Source organism: Oratosquilla oratoria, chromosome 42, assembly GCF_046742065.1.
Source record: "Oratosquilla oratoria isolate Oo_2021 chromosome 42, ASM4674206v1, whole genome shotgun sequence".
Classification (NCBI taxonomy): Eukaryota; Metazoa; Arthropoda; class Malacostraca; order Stomatopoda; family Squillidae; genus Oratosquilla; species Oratosquilla oratoria.
In genome coordinates, this window is record NC_134818.1 from 39,349,226 (window position 1) to 39,364,060 (window position 14,835).

A 14,835-nucleotide genomic window follows, 5' to 3' on the forward strand; every position below is an offset into this window, starting at 1 on the left:
AAATGGCCTTACAGCAGCAGCAACCAGTGTGAAAGGAAAAACACTCGTACCCACAATGGAGAGGATGTCAACACTCTATGAGAGCTTAAGAAAATTACCCAGCAACAGCCACCAGGATCATAGGAACAGGTTTATTTCAAGATTAATGCAATATGTCTGTTAAGTGGCAATGAAATGGTATAGCTAGAGTATGGAGATTTAGCCAAACATTTCAGCCTGAGGGTTGGAAACATTTTGTTTAAATAAAACTCCATACTTGAACATTTTGTTGTCACCTCATCACCACAAGATTGGGTTTATATGACTCACATGGCAGGCGAACTTTGAGAAACCACATGTCTTTATGTGAGGTGAGACGATGATTAAGATTCTGGTGCAATTCTTCAGGAACTGATCCAGACTGTCCAGGCGGTCCCATCCCACAGGAAGATCTTCCAGGGCCATACCTGTCACCACAACAAGAAATGATAAGTGAAAATGAATAAATAAATAATAATAAAAATAATAAACATAAAAAACAGCTGTCACCAGAACAATGAATAGGAGAAAAATATATATATAAAAAATAATGATAAAATAATGTAATCTATATACCCAAGGCTTTTTCCCCCTTGTAAGGGAGGTACCCATGACAAAAGGCATGTACCCACTCCCATCCACCATTCTTTCCTCCCACTCATCTCCTTGTGGATGATGGATCACCCTGGTCTCCCACCGCCTTGGATCAGAAGCAATGCAGCAAGACAGTACATCCACAACAAGGTCAGTTTACTTAACCCTGTGAATACGATGATGTCTATGTAGGCGTCATGAGATGAAAGAGAACAGGTATAACAGCTGTAACATTATATTATATAATGCACGTATTGTGATGCACCATCGTACATCAGGCAACTAATGTGTGCACGAATATTTGACTCGTACTGAAATGGTTAATAGGCGACCCCCCTCCCTTCTCAGTCCCCTCATGCAGAAAGTAGAGAAAACAGGAAGAAATCCCTTCAGGTTGTTTCAACATGTCATTCCACACATAACCACTCCCTACTCCCCACTCGCCTCCATCCCCTGTCCCCTCCCTTCCTTGTATCACAATATCATCTATACACAGTTATTTTCCACTAACCCCTATCTCCTGTTGCCACAACAAAACATTGATAAAAAATAATAATAATAATAGCAACAACGAAAAATAAGAAAATAATACATACATATACCAAAGGTTCCCCCTTACATGGGAGATAGCCCCCCCCCCCAAAAAAAAAACATAAAAACCATTCCTACCCATTCCATCCCCCACATACTCCACTCTCATCCACCCTCTTCCCTCCTCTTATCTTGGCTCCTCCTAGATTATGGATCATCCTTGTATCTTGCCCACTGCCCTGGGTCAGAAGCAGTGTCACAAGACACAGCATATCTACAGCAAGGCTGCTTCATTAAATCAGTGACTCTCCCTCTCCATCCCCTCATGAAAACAAGAAGACTGGGAGAAATCCCTTTGGGTTGCATCAATTTATCTTTCACACATACTCCCTCACAACCATCCCCCACCCACTCCCCCTCATGTATCACAGCATCATCCATACACAACCATTCTCCATTTATCACTATCTTCTGTCCTCTCCCATCCTTCCACAACACACATTCCCCTCTTTCCCAATGTCCCTTTTACCCCATCCATCTCATCCTTTGTTGCCCACTCATGTTCACTCCTTCCCACTTGAGTATATATTTCCATTTTCACCTCTGTCCCCTGTGGTAGTGGAAAGCATATATACTGCTACCAAGTATTCCCACTCAGTTTGTAAAGGTATCTAAAATGGGACAGAGTAAAGAGACTAGGCAGCCTGCTCTCTATAACCTTGAGGGGTACATTCCTACAAGATGTCAAGGCAAAGGAGGGTCTGAGAGGAGTTTTCTAACCACAGCCCTAAAGTTTGGGTCTTTTAATGTGTGTGGGTGTGGTATGGACAAGACTAAAAGGGATCAGATAGGTAGTATGTTTGTAAGAAGGAAGATGGATGTGATGGTATTGAGTGAAACTAAGTTGAAAGGGAGGAGTGATTTTGAGTTTGAGAGTGTATTGGGAAGAATGTCGGGAGTAAGGAGAAGACGAAGGAGGGAAGGGGTAGCTCTACTAGTGAGGTAGTGGTGGAGTAGAAGTTTCCTCAAGGTATGGATGACGGTGAAACTGGAAGGAGATGTGGTTCTTTATATGTGCATATGGTCCTGGTAGTGAGAAGAGTGTAGAGGAAAGGGTGTCTTTTTGGATATATTTAAACAAAAGCTTAAAGACTTTTGGGACATCGATGTAGTGGTTTTGGGAGATATTAATGCTAGAGTAGGGGATGAACCAGTAGATGGTGTGGATGGGAAGTATGGAGTGTAAGGTAAAAATCATTGTGGAGAGTTTGGTGATGTGTTTAGAATGAGTGACATAACAGTGTTTAAGAAAATGGTCAAGCATAAGTACATGTGGGAGAGGGTGGTGGATGGGAGGGTGGTTGATATGATATTAATAGACTATGTAGTGATTTACAGGAAAAGAGTAGGAGTTTTGGATGCCCACATTCTAAGGAGAGAGAGTGGGGGAATATTAGATCATATTTTGGTGGAAGGTAAGTTGAGAGAGGAGGATAGGTGGAGAAAGAGGAAAATGGCAGAAGGCAGAGAGGGTCTTAGAGTAAACTTTAAATGAGAAGGAAAAGGAGCAGGAGTACAAGAATCTGAGAGAAGTGTGGGAGGTGGTGAAGGATAGAGTAGGAGTGGAAGAGGAATGGGGGTGTTTCACAGAGCGAGTGACACGATGTGCAAAGATGGTATGTGGAACAAAGAGGATGGGAGGGAATGAAAGGGTAGCAAGTGGTGGGATGATGAAATGAAGAAGGCTGCAGGAGAGAAGCAAGCATTCATGGACTGGTTGCAAAGTAGGACAAGAGAAACATATGAGAGGTACAAAAAAAATAATAAATAAATAATGATAAAAATAAAGGAGGCAAAAAGAATAGCAGATGTAAAACAGGGGAGAAGTATGATAGAATATTTTTTTAAAGAAATAAGATGTTTTGGAAGAATGTTAAAAGAAGAATGGGAGGTAAGTCAAGTAGAGAAGAAAAGGTAAAAGGTACAGATGGACAGATGTTTACATAAGAAAAGGCAGAGAGGGAAAGTGTAGTGTATTCAGATTAAAACAATGTTTAGGTTCATGGCAATATGCACCTTTTGCTTTTGTTTTGTTGCTGTTTTCACATGCATTGGGTGCCATGATGTAAACAAAGACAGTGATATATACGGTGTTGTGGCAAGCATGCATTTGATTCATCCTTCTTAATTTAAGGATATTAATAATGAAAATGATTAACATGCACATAAAAAATAATATATAACAATGGCGATGAGTCACAAAGTGTTTTTGAGTGTTTTTTCTGGTGGTTTAGGCCCTGCATCCTATCTACTGCCCTGGGTCAGTAGCAGTGTCGCAAGACACAGCATATCCACAGCAAGGCCGCTTCATAAATTCGGTGAACCCCCCTCTCCGTCCCCCCATGCAGAAAAGGAGAAGATGAGGAGAAATCCCTTCAGGCTGTGTCAAATTTTTTCTCATACATACTTCCTCACACCCCATCCCCCACCCACTCCCCCTCATGCATCACAGCATCATCTATACACAACCCCTCTCCATTCACCCCTATCTTCTGTCCTCTCCCATCCTTCCTCAACAAACATTCCTCTCTTTTGTAATGCTCTTTCACCCCATCCATCCCTTTCATCCTAGGAAGCCTCCTCATATTCACTCCTTCCACCTCTGCCTTCCACATTTCTTTTACTAATCTTTCTTCACTCAGTCTTTCCATGTGTCCAAACCATCCTAATACTCTTTCATCAACCCTATCTCACAGTTCCCTTTCCCCCCCTGTTCTCCTCCCTCCTCACCTCCTCATTTCTCACTCTATCCAGCCTAGTAACCCCTATCATACTTCTCAGACATTTCATCTCAAACACATTCAAACTCCTTCTCTCTTCCTCTCTTATGTTCCATGTTTCTGCCCCATACAATGCTGTTGGCACAATCACTCCTTCATATAACCTCCTCTTAGCATCCATTCCCAGATGTCTATTTCTCATTACACTCTTTAATCCACCAAGGCATTTACTCGCTTCTTTCAATCTACATTCTACCTCCACCCCCACTCCTCCCTTTCCTGTCACATTCACACCCAAGTATCTAAAACTATCCACTTCCTCCAGTTTTTCACCCTTAATGCTCACTTCCAACCTGCTGTCACTCTCTCCCCTTGTACATATCATCACCTTACTTTTACCCACATTTATCTTCAGCTTCCTTCTTTCACATACCTTCTCAAACTCTGTTACTAACTTCCTCAATCCCTCCTCTGATCCTGCTACGAATTGAATTGAATTGAATTGAATTGAATTTTATTCGGATACAATCATACATACAATAAGTACAATACATACAAGACTCAATATTATACACAGTATATATAATTGTACATCCGAGGATGGCACAGAAAGTCAAAAGACTTATTTCCACTGTGGTCCTCATATTACAATTAGGAAAGGATTATCATAGAAAAGCTAGGTTATACGAAGTGTAAATTAGGATTATAAGAAGTGTAAATTAAACATATAAACTATTTTCTTCAGAGAGAACAGTATCTAAGAGATAACATTTAACTGATTTTTTAAAACTACTTTTAGATACAATTGATTGAATGTTGGTCGGTAAAGAGTTCCAAGCAATAGCACCAGTGTACATATTTGAAAGTACTTTTCCCTAATGAACTATTAAACCTAGGTACAATGACAGATGACCTACTAGAACGAGTTCTCAGGGAACGAGCATTTCTGACAAGTGTAAACGTATCTGACAAATAACTGGGACAAGAGTCGTTCACAATTTAGTGAACATGATTAAGCTTTAACTGAGCAACATGTTTCTCAACAGGTAACCAATTTAACAGTTTAAAATGCGTATAATCTAGGTGAGTACGTGGATGAATTTTCAAAACGGTCCTGATTAGTTTGTTTTGACATATTTGAAGATTACTCTTAGATTTTTTAGATAGGTTGCTATACCAGGAAGAACAAGCATAGTCAATATGACACTGAACCAGGGCTGAAGCTAGTAACTTCATTGTCTCTACATCTAGGTATTTTTGTATTCTTGCCAAAAAATTTGTTCTGGAGCTGACCCTTTTAATTATTTTTTGTGCCATAACTTCTCCCGACACATTTTGATCAATTTCTGTTCCAAGATATTTGACAACAGACCTAGGTTGAATACTAGTATCATTACATTGGATATTGAAGTTGGGAGCATTTTTGAGTTTTTGATTGGAGCCAAAGAGAATGGATTCTGTTTTACCTAGATGTAGAGACAATTTGTTATCCAACAACCACTTGCTGACATTCAATAACTCTTCACTGAGTAACGTCTCAATCCTATTTACATCTTTGCCAGAAACTAGTAAGGCTGAATCATCGGCATACAACAGCAGTTTACAGTTCACAGCAGCTTTCATGTCATTCACATACAAAAGAAACAACAGCGGACCTAAAATGCTACCCTGTGGGACACCACATGTTATTTTTGCTGCTTTTGATGTTGAACCATTTACATTCACAATCTGTTCTCGACCTGTTAGATAAGACCTCATCCAATTAACAACATCTGATTTGAAGCCTAACGCTTGTAGTTTAAATAATAGAATATCATGATTTACAGTATCAAAGGCTTTCTGGAGATCTAGCATAACCATTCCACAGTAATTACCTCTGTCAATTTCACCTTTGATGTAATCAGTCAAATTGATCAAACATGCATCAGTAGAATATGATTTTCGAAAGCCTGATTGTAAATCATAGAACAAGTTATTGCTTTGAATGTATTCATAAACCTGGTTATAAACAACTCTTTCCAAGACCTTCGATATAATACCGAGCACTGAGACTGGCCTATAGTTACCGGAATCTGTTTTGCTACCCTTCTTGTACAAAGGAGTAACTTTTGCTAATTTAAAATCTTTGGGAACTTTGCCCTGTTGAATCGAAGTATTGATTATGTGAGTGATACAGGGAGTAATCTGCTCAGCTGAGTCATTCACAAATCTGGCTGGAATATTATCTAGTCCGGTAGCCTTAGACCTGTTAACAGTCTTCAACATTTTATACACATCTACATTAGCAACCGTAGACAGAGCAAGTGTCATCAGCAAACAACAGTTGGCTCACCTCCCATTTTTCTCCATTTTCTTTAATCATCTCCAACCCCTGACCCACTACCCTTGCATTCACCTCTCACACCATCCCATCCATGTAAAGATTGAACAGCCAGGGCGACATAACACATCCCTGACGAAGTTCCACCTTTACCTCAAATCACTCTCTCCATTTCTAATCCTAACACAAGCTCTACTACTCTCATAAAAACTCTTGAATGCTCTTAACAGCTTTCCTCCTATCCCATATATCTGCAAAACCTCCCACAGTGCCTTCCTGTCTACCCTGTCATAAGCCTTTTCCAGATCCATAAAAGCCCAAAAAACATCCTTACCTTTTCCTATAGCTTTCTCACATATCTGTCTTACCACAAAAATCTGATCTACACAACCTCTACCCGTCCTAAATCCACACTGTTCCTCACCAATTACTCCCTCTGTTCCTCTCCTAACCCTCTCAATCAAGATCCTCCCATAAGCCTTCCCAACTACACTCAACAAGCTGATCCCTCTGAAACTAATACACTCACACTTGTCCCCCTTTCCTCTCTAAAGCGGAACTATACAGGTACTCCTCCAGTCCTCCAGCACTCTACCCTCTCTTAAGCAAACATTAAATAACCTCACCAGCCAGTCCACCATCACTGTACCTCCTTTCTTCAGACATTCTGCATGGCATCCATCCAGACCAGGTGCCTTACCTGTTCTCATCATCTTAACAGCTGCTTTCACTTCATCCTTCCTTATTTCTCCTCCATTTTCCTCACTCATCATTCTCATTTTCTTAGTGCTTCCCACTGCAACTACCTTTCCTTCCCTATCCTCCTTCACATTTAGCAACTCCCTAAAATACTCAGCCCACCTTCCTCTCACTGCCTTCTCTTCCATTATCATCTCTCCATCTGCACCTTTTATCTTTTCTTCTCTACTTGATTCGCCTCCTCTTTCTCTTTTAATTTCCTTCCAAAATATCTTTTTATTGCTTTCAAAACTTTCTGTAATACTCTTACCCCATTTCATATCTGCTCTCCTCTTTGCTTCCTTTTTGTGTAATGCATATTTGCAAATAAAAGTTTCTGAAGAAGACCAGAAATACCTTGTTATCTCAACTGAAAAAGGACTGTTTAAATACAAAATATTACCTTTTGGACTGGCATTAGTGCTAGGAATTTTTCAACGGTACATTTCACAATCATTTAGTGTTATTGATGGTTTAATTATTTATTTAGACAACATCCTTATCTGTGCCAAGTCAAGAGAAGACCAAAGTAATAAAGTTAAGCTTGTTTTGAATAAATTGGCTGATGCAAATGTCAAGTTGATTCTGGAAAAATGCGAGTTTAATAAGACTGTAATTGATTTCCTTGGTTATGTAATTTCTGGAGAAGGCTAATCTCCATCACCAAATAAAGTTAAAGCTATCTTTGATGCTCCAGTACCAAAAAAATCTGCATGAGCTACAGTCATTTCTTGGATTAGTCACTCATTATATTAGATTTATCCATAAGTTTTCTGACATTTTTTCACCACTATGATTTAACAATAAACAATGTCAAGTTTGTGTGGTCAAAACAGTGCTAAGTAGCTTATAATGTCATTAAAAAAGTTTTATGCAAATCTGATATTTGATCACACTTTACTGGAAAGTCAAAATTGATTCTAGAATGTGATGCTTCTCCAGTAGGTGTAGGTTGTGTATTGATACAGGTTGAAAATAATGTTGAAAAACCTAGGGTAGTGTGGGGGGAACACCATACAAGGGAGTAGACCATACAACCTCCATAAAAATCAGACAATCTATAGGAGAACTTGGTTGGCAACAATGAGAGTGGACATAATGCCAGTGAGACCAAGATGGCTGCTACCGTTCCTCTTGTGGGCCACGCTTGTGGATAAGAGGTAAGATTTTCAGTTTTTATGGCATCTGATGTAACTTCAGAATTTCATAGCATCTTGTTTCGTAATCTTGAATGTAGCATGATCATGTTGGATAGGTATTGATTATGAATATTAGGCAGATGTGCATGATATCTGAAGATATATTTAGGTTATATCCAACATTGTTGTTGTGATACTGCTTTGAAGGCAGCATGCCTAGGAGTGGGTGTAGCATACAAGTTGTGAGGGGGGTGTACTATACAAAAATTTCTTATATACTTTATTTTTATGTCCAAACAAGATAAAACCTCTACATACTAGTGTAGTTCTACTCAATATGAGTAAATGTAAGTATCAGGTGTTTACTAGCTGCCAAAAAAAAAGTAGTTACATGGTTGAAATGGTAAGGGAAAATATTTTCTGAATTCAATTGAAATGTGACGCTATACATGTAATGATGTTTAGTGAGCATTTGTAGTATTGTATATGTGTTGTGAAGTTTATAATTGTATAGGGTGATTGACTGGATTTTTTTTTTTTTTTTTCAAAAACAGCTTTAGGTATGGGGGAGGTAGTGTATAGTAGTGTACGGTGCACCCCCACACTTGACACCTTGCCCCAATACTGTTCATGCCAGTAGTTACCAATTATTTGATGACTTGTAAATTCACTTGCAGGCATACACATTATTCATAATTTCCAGAAAGCATTGGAATGACTCCTTTATGAGAGGAACAATTGCAGGATCCAAAGGCATCCTCAGTCAAAATGGCTGGATGAATGGGAAATGTTTCTTGTAAACACTGGAGCATATTCAAGTAAAGACATTCTGCAGCTCAGAGAACAAAATCCTTCTCATTTTGGACAATGCAGAATGCCATACGAGTATCAATGCCATTGAATATGAAATAAACAATGGCATAACGATTGTGACTCTGCCACCCCATACCACTGGTAAATTACAGCCATTGGATGTTGCTGTCTTTGGGCCCTTCAAGTTATACATGTATTTACCTAGTTGTATTTACCTAGTTGTATTTTACGGGAAGGAGAGCTATGCTCGTGGTGTCCCATCTTCATATCTCATTTTATCTAAACTATTTTTACATTCATGTATTGTTTTTGCACACACCACTTTCTCATCTAACTTGTTCCAACTGTCTATTACTCTGTGAGGAAAGCTGTTCTTTTTCACATCTCTTCTATAGCTGTCTTTTTTTTATTTTCTTTCAATGTCCTCTTGTATTTCTGTCATCCCATTTTATCAGATTCTCTCTATCAATAATTTCTATGCCTTTCATGATTCTGTAAATAGCTATCAAATCTCCTCTCTCTCTTCTTATGCTCTAGTGTCTGTAGTTCAAGTTTTGCTAGTCTCTCTTCATATGATAGTTTTGAGAGTGTTGGTGCCAGTTTTGAAATTGTTCTTTGTATTCTTTCAAGTTTTTTTATACATTTTTTTGTACTTGGTGACCACATCGTTGCTGTATATTCCAATCTTGGTCTTATCAGAGTGATTAGAATTTTCTTCACCATTTCTTCATCCAGGTATGTAAATGCCACTTTGATTGTTCTTATTAAATTATAAGTTTCTCCAAAAATCTTATTTATATGTTTCTCAGGTGACATATTATTCATAACAATGACTCTACTTTTTTTATTCCTTCTTCTCCCAATTTATATGCTCCTGTTATTCTGTTTTTGCTTTTTCCAAATTCCATTATACTACACTTTTTAGTGTTGAACTCCATCTCACACTTCCTACTCCATTCCTGTACTTTATTTAGATCACTCTGTAGTGACTCACAATCTTCTTCCGTGTTCACTTTTTTTCTTTAACAGTTTTGCATCATCTGCAAAAAAGCTCATATAACTTTCAATTTCTTCATCCATATCATTAATATATATAGCAAACATTATTGGGGCCAGAACTGTTCCTTGTGGAACACCACTTATTACTTCATCCCATTTTGAGTGTTTGTCTCTTATCACTACTCTCATTTTTCTTCCTTGCAAAAAGTCTTCCATCCATTTAAGCAGTTTGCCCTGTATTCCTCCTTCAGTTTCTAATTTCTTAAGCAACTTCTTATGTGGTACTTTGTCAAAAGCTTTTTTTAGGTCTAGAAATGCACAATCAGCCCATCCATCTCTTTCTTGTATTATATCTATTAGCCTTGAATAGTAACATATTAAATTGGTGACACATGATTGTCCTTGTCTGAATCCAAATTGTCTTGGATTTAGCACATTATTTTTTTCTAAATATTCTACCCATCTATTTTTTACAATTCTTTCACAAATTTTTGCTATTGTACTTGTTAGAGAGACTGGCCTATAGTTGTTGTTGTTGTTGTCGTTCCCTAGACTGTCTGTCCGAGCAGTCCCGTCTCCCCAAGGTTTGTTTCATGGTGGTCTGTAGGTGATGTATTTGTGCAGCCTGTAATTGTTTTTAGGGCTTTGTTTTGTATGATTTGAAGGGTGTTGTGGTGTGTCTCACTGAGATTAGGAGCCCATGCAGGACTCGCATAATTCATCACTGAGCGTATGCATTGTTTGTATATTGTTTCTTTAGAGTGCGGAATGGTGATTATTTTACCATGCTTTATATATAGGTACTATATTTGCTTTTTTCCAATCTTCTGGAACTTTACCTTCTTTCAAGGAACTGTTTATTATGCTATGTATTATGTCTGCCAGTTCATTCCTGCATTCTTTCAAAATCCAGTTTGCTATTTCATCTGGTCCATGCGATTTTCTGACATCAAGATTACTCAGGTGTTTCAATATTTCATTCTTTGTTACTTCTATTTCTTTCATAGGGGGGACTTTCTCTTTCCATTCGATCTCTTCAGGTTGTATGTTCTCCCTTATAAACACAGATTTAAAATGTTTGTTCATAATTTCCGCCATTTCAATTTCCTCTGTGTATTCAACTCCTCCTTGTCTTAATTTCTCCAAATCTTGTTTGTTTTTCAGTTTGTTGTTTACAAATCTGTAGAATAGTTTTGGTTGATCTTTACACTTTTCTACGACATCTTTTTCATATTTTCTCTTTTCCTCTCTGCACGCTTGTACATATTCATTTCTATAACAAGTATATATTTTCCATTTTTCTGTTGTTTTTTTTTTTCCATTTAGCCCAAGCTTTGTCTCTTGTCTTTTATCACCCTACATCTTTTATTGTACCAGCACTTTATATATTCTTTTTCCTGTTTTTGTCTTGGGACATACTTTTCTACTCCCTTTTTATAGATTTTTGTTAAAATATTCCATTTCTCTTCTACTGTTGTATCTTCTTTGTGTATTCTTTCCCAGTTTTCATTTTGGAAGAATTCTCTTAATTTATCAAAATTTGCTTTTTCATACATCAATCTTCCTTTTCTATATTGTTCATTACTTTTTATGTATTTTTTCTCATTTAGTTCTAGTTCTATCAATATGTGGTCACTTTTGCTTATTGGTGCCTGGTATTCTATCTTTTCCACTATTTCAGGTTCTGATGTGAATATTAGGTCTAGTCTCGATGGTTCTTCTTCATTTCTATACCTAGTGTTCTCTTGGATCCATTGTGTCATTGTGTGGTCAGTAATCATCTCAAGTAGAACACTTCCCCATGAGTCTTCTCCACCCTTTACGGTCAACTCTTCCCAGCATATTTCTTTGCAATTATAGTCGCCCATCATAACTATTCTTCCTCCATCTTCCATTATCTTGTTTAGTGTTATTCTTGTGTCTTCTAACATGCTTTTATGTTCATTCTCTTCCCATGAGGCTGTTTTTGGGGGCACGTAGTTTATTACAAATTTTCTGCTCTTCTTATCTCTATCTTATACTTCTATCATAATCATCTCTAGTGTATTGTTCCCATATGTGACATTCTTCACGCTTATATCCTTCTTAGTCAGGAACATAACTCCATCCCCTTGTTTTATCTCTCTGTTTCTAATCCAATAATCATATGTATTGTGTCCTATGCTGTTGGGTGGTAGTGGGCCTTTTAATTTTGTTTCAACAATTCCCATTATGTCCGGATCTCTTTCTTTCAGATATTTGTTGAGTTCATTCAGTCCTGTTATTAATCCATCTATATTTGTGTAGGATACTTTTAACTTTCTGTTATTTCCATTGGTATCTCTGTTTCTTTTGTGTTTCTCTCTGTTATGCTCCATTTCTTCAATTTCATATTCACTACTCTCCAGTAGAATTCTTGTTTTTCTGTCTCCGTTCTGGTCTCGTTTTTTCTCTTAGCTTCATGTCTTTTCCTTATTTCTTCCTCTCTTTCCTCTTTATTCATTTCCCTTTTTATCCATACCTTTTCATATTGTTCACTTGTTGCTAGTTTCCCTGTTTTGGATAAGATATTCTCTGCCGTCGTTTGTGACCTGAATTTAATCTTAATTGGTCTGGTCTTGTCTGTACTATATTTCCCGAGTCTGAATTTCTCTTCTATTTGTTTCATTATTTCTGGCTCATCTTCCTGAACTGATTCTAGTAATCGGCTTACTTTTTCATTTTCCTCTTTGATTCTTGTGGTTCTATCTGGGTTGTGTTTCTCTTCCATTCCTAATATAATTATACATTTCTTTTTATCTGCTAAATCTCTTACTATATTCTCCTTTTGTCTTATTTATTTTATTTATTATAGGTTTATTCAACAATATTAAATACAATTAGACATACATATATACATTTTTTTTTTTATAAAATTGGTAGTTGAAAATCTTTTGTCTTATCCCTTTAATAATTGAGTCTTCAGTTTGTTCTTTCATTTGCTGTTTAATTATGTCAGTGAATGCCACTTTATTGTCTTCTTGGGTTGTCTTCCAACTCATAGCTACTTTAGATATGGCCTCTTTGTTTTCTTTATTATTCCTCTTTAATTCTTCATTCTCCTCTTTTACTTCTTTTAACTGTCTTTTTAGTTCTTCTACTTCCTTAGTTAAGTTATTGTTTGCTTTCTCTAGTGTTTCTAATCTTTCAACCCTTTCAGCCATTTTTGAAATTCTATCAAATCTACTCTCCCAATGTTCAGTCATTTGTTCAAGTTTTTCTTCGAGTCTTGCTAGTTGGGGGAGGTTGGTATCCGTCCCCCCCCTCATTAAATCCATGGAAATTATTATTCTCACCTTCCACTGTGCTATTCATATCTATGTTTCTAATCTTTACATTTTTGTTAGACCTTTCATCATCACTCAGCTGGTCAGGACCCCTTTTGTTTACATGATTCCTGCCTGCCTGGGTGAAGTCCTCCCCTTCCTCATTTCCTTCTATTTTCCTCAGTACTCCCTCCCCTTCCCCTTTTTCCTCACTTTCCCACTACACCACGAGCAATTTCCCCCCACCCTGTAAATACAATAGGTACTTCCTTTGCTTTGGGATCCACGAAATTTCACTTTTTCTTCAGAACGTCATCTAAGCCGTCCGTTCGTTGAAGTGTATTTACCTAGTTGTATTTTACGGGAAGGGGAGCTATGCTCGTAGGGTTCCACCTTCATATCTCATTTTATCTAAACTATTTTTAAATTCATGTATTGTTTTTGCACACACCACTTTCTCATCTAACTTGTTCCAACTGTTTATTACTCTGTGAGGAAAGCTGTTCTTTTTCAAGTCTCTTCTATAGCTGTCTTTTTTTATTTTCTTTCCATGTCCTCTTGTATTTCTGTCATCCCATTTTATCAGATTCTCTCTATCAATAATTTCTATGCCTTTCATGATTCTGTAAATAGCTATCAAATCTCCTCTCTCTCTTCTTTGCTCTAGTGTCTGTAGTTCAAGTTTTTCTAGTCTCTCTTCATATGATAGTTTTGAGAGTGTTGGTGCCAGTTTTGTAATTGCTCTTTGTATTCTTTCAAGTTTTTTTATACATTTTTTTGTACTTGGTGACCATATCGTTGCTGCATATTCCAATCTTGGTCTTATCAGGGTGATTAGGATTTTCTTCACCATTTCTTCATCCAGGTATGTAAATGCCACTTTGATTGTTCTTATTAAATTATAAGTTTCTCCAAAAATCTTATTTATATGTTTCTCAGGTGATATATTATTCATAACAATGACTCCCAGGTCCTTCTCATTTTCGACTTTTTTTATTCCTTCTTCTCCCAATTTATATGCTCCTGTTATTCTGTTTTTGCTTTTTCCAAATTCCATTATACTACACTTTTTTGTATTGAACTCCATCTCCCACTTCCTACTCCATTCCTGTACTATATTTCAGGGTTGGTGATTTTTTTTATCTTTTTAAAAAAAAATAATAAAAAAAAAAAAATCGGATTTTTTTTATTTAAATCAGATTTTTTTTATTTAAATCAGATTTTTTTTATTTTATTAATAATCAGCATAAAAGATATTGTGAAAGTTATATATATATTCTATATGTTAGTGTAAAATACATTTGAGGTGTTTTTACAGTGTTGCATCATCTCTCACTTGCTTATAACATGTTTGAGCTCTCAAAATCAGCAATTCAGAAGTGTAAAGAAGAACTTGACTGTCATGTTGGCAGTGTTGTTACAGATAATGCAGCTAATGTAAACAAAATGAGGAAACTGTTAGAACAGGAAAATGAACTGAAGCTGGTGACCTATGGCTGTACTGCACACATTTTGAATCTTCTGGCTCATGATCTGGAAATTGACAATATTAAAGAGCATGTGGTGAATATAGTAAAATACTTTAGAAACAATCATTATGCTTCTACAAGATATCGTCA

At 37.0% G+C, this 14,835-nt stretch overlaps 1 protein-coding gene across 2 annotated transcripts in view; it reads right to left on the reverse strand.

Annotated features, from left to right (window-relative positions):
* The window catches only part of LOC143021781 (uncharacterized), a 76,100-nt gene that overhangs the window by 19,840 nt on the left and 41,425 nt on the right, over positions 1 to 14,835 (reverse strand). For both annotated transcript variants that reach the window (XM_076179502.1, XM_076179503.1), the window contains exon 4: positions 310 to 446. In XM_076179502.1, the coding sequence (XP_076035617.1) occupies positions 310 to 446 (137 nt within the window). The remainder of the gene's footprint in view (positions 1 to 309; positions 447 to 14,835) is intronic.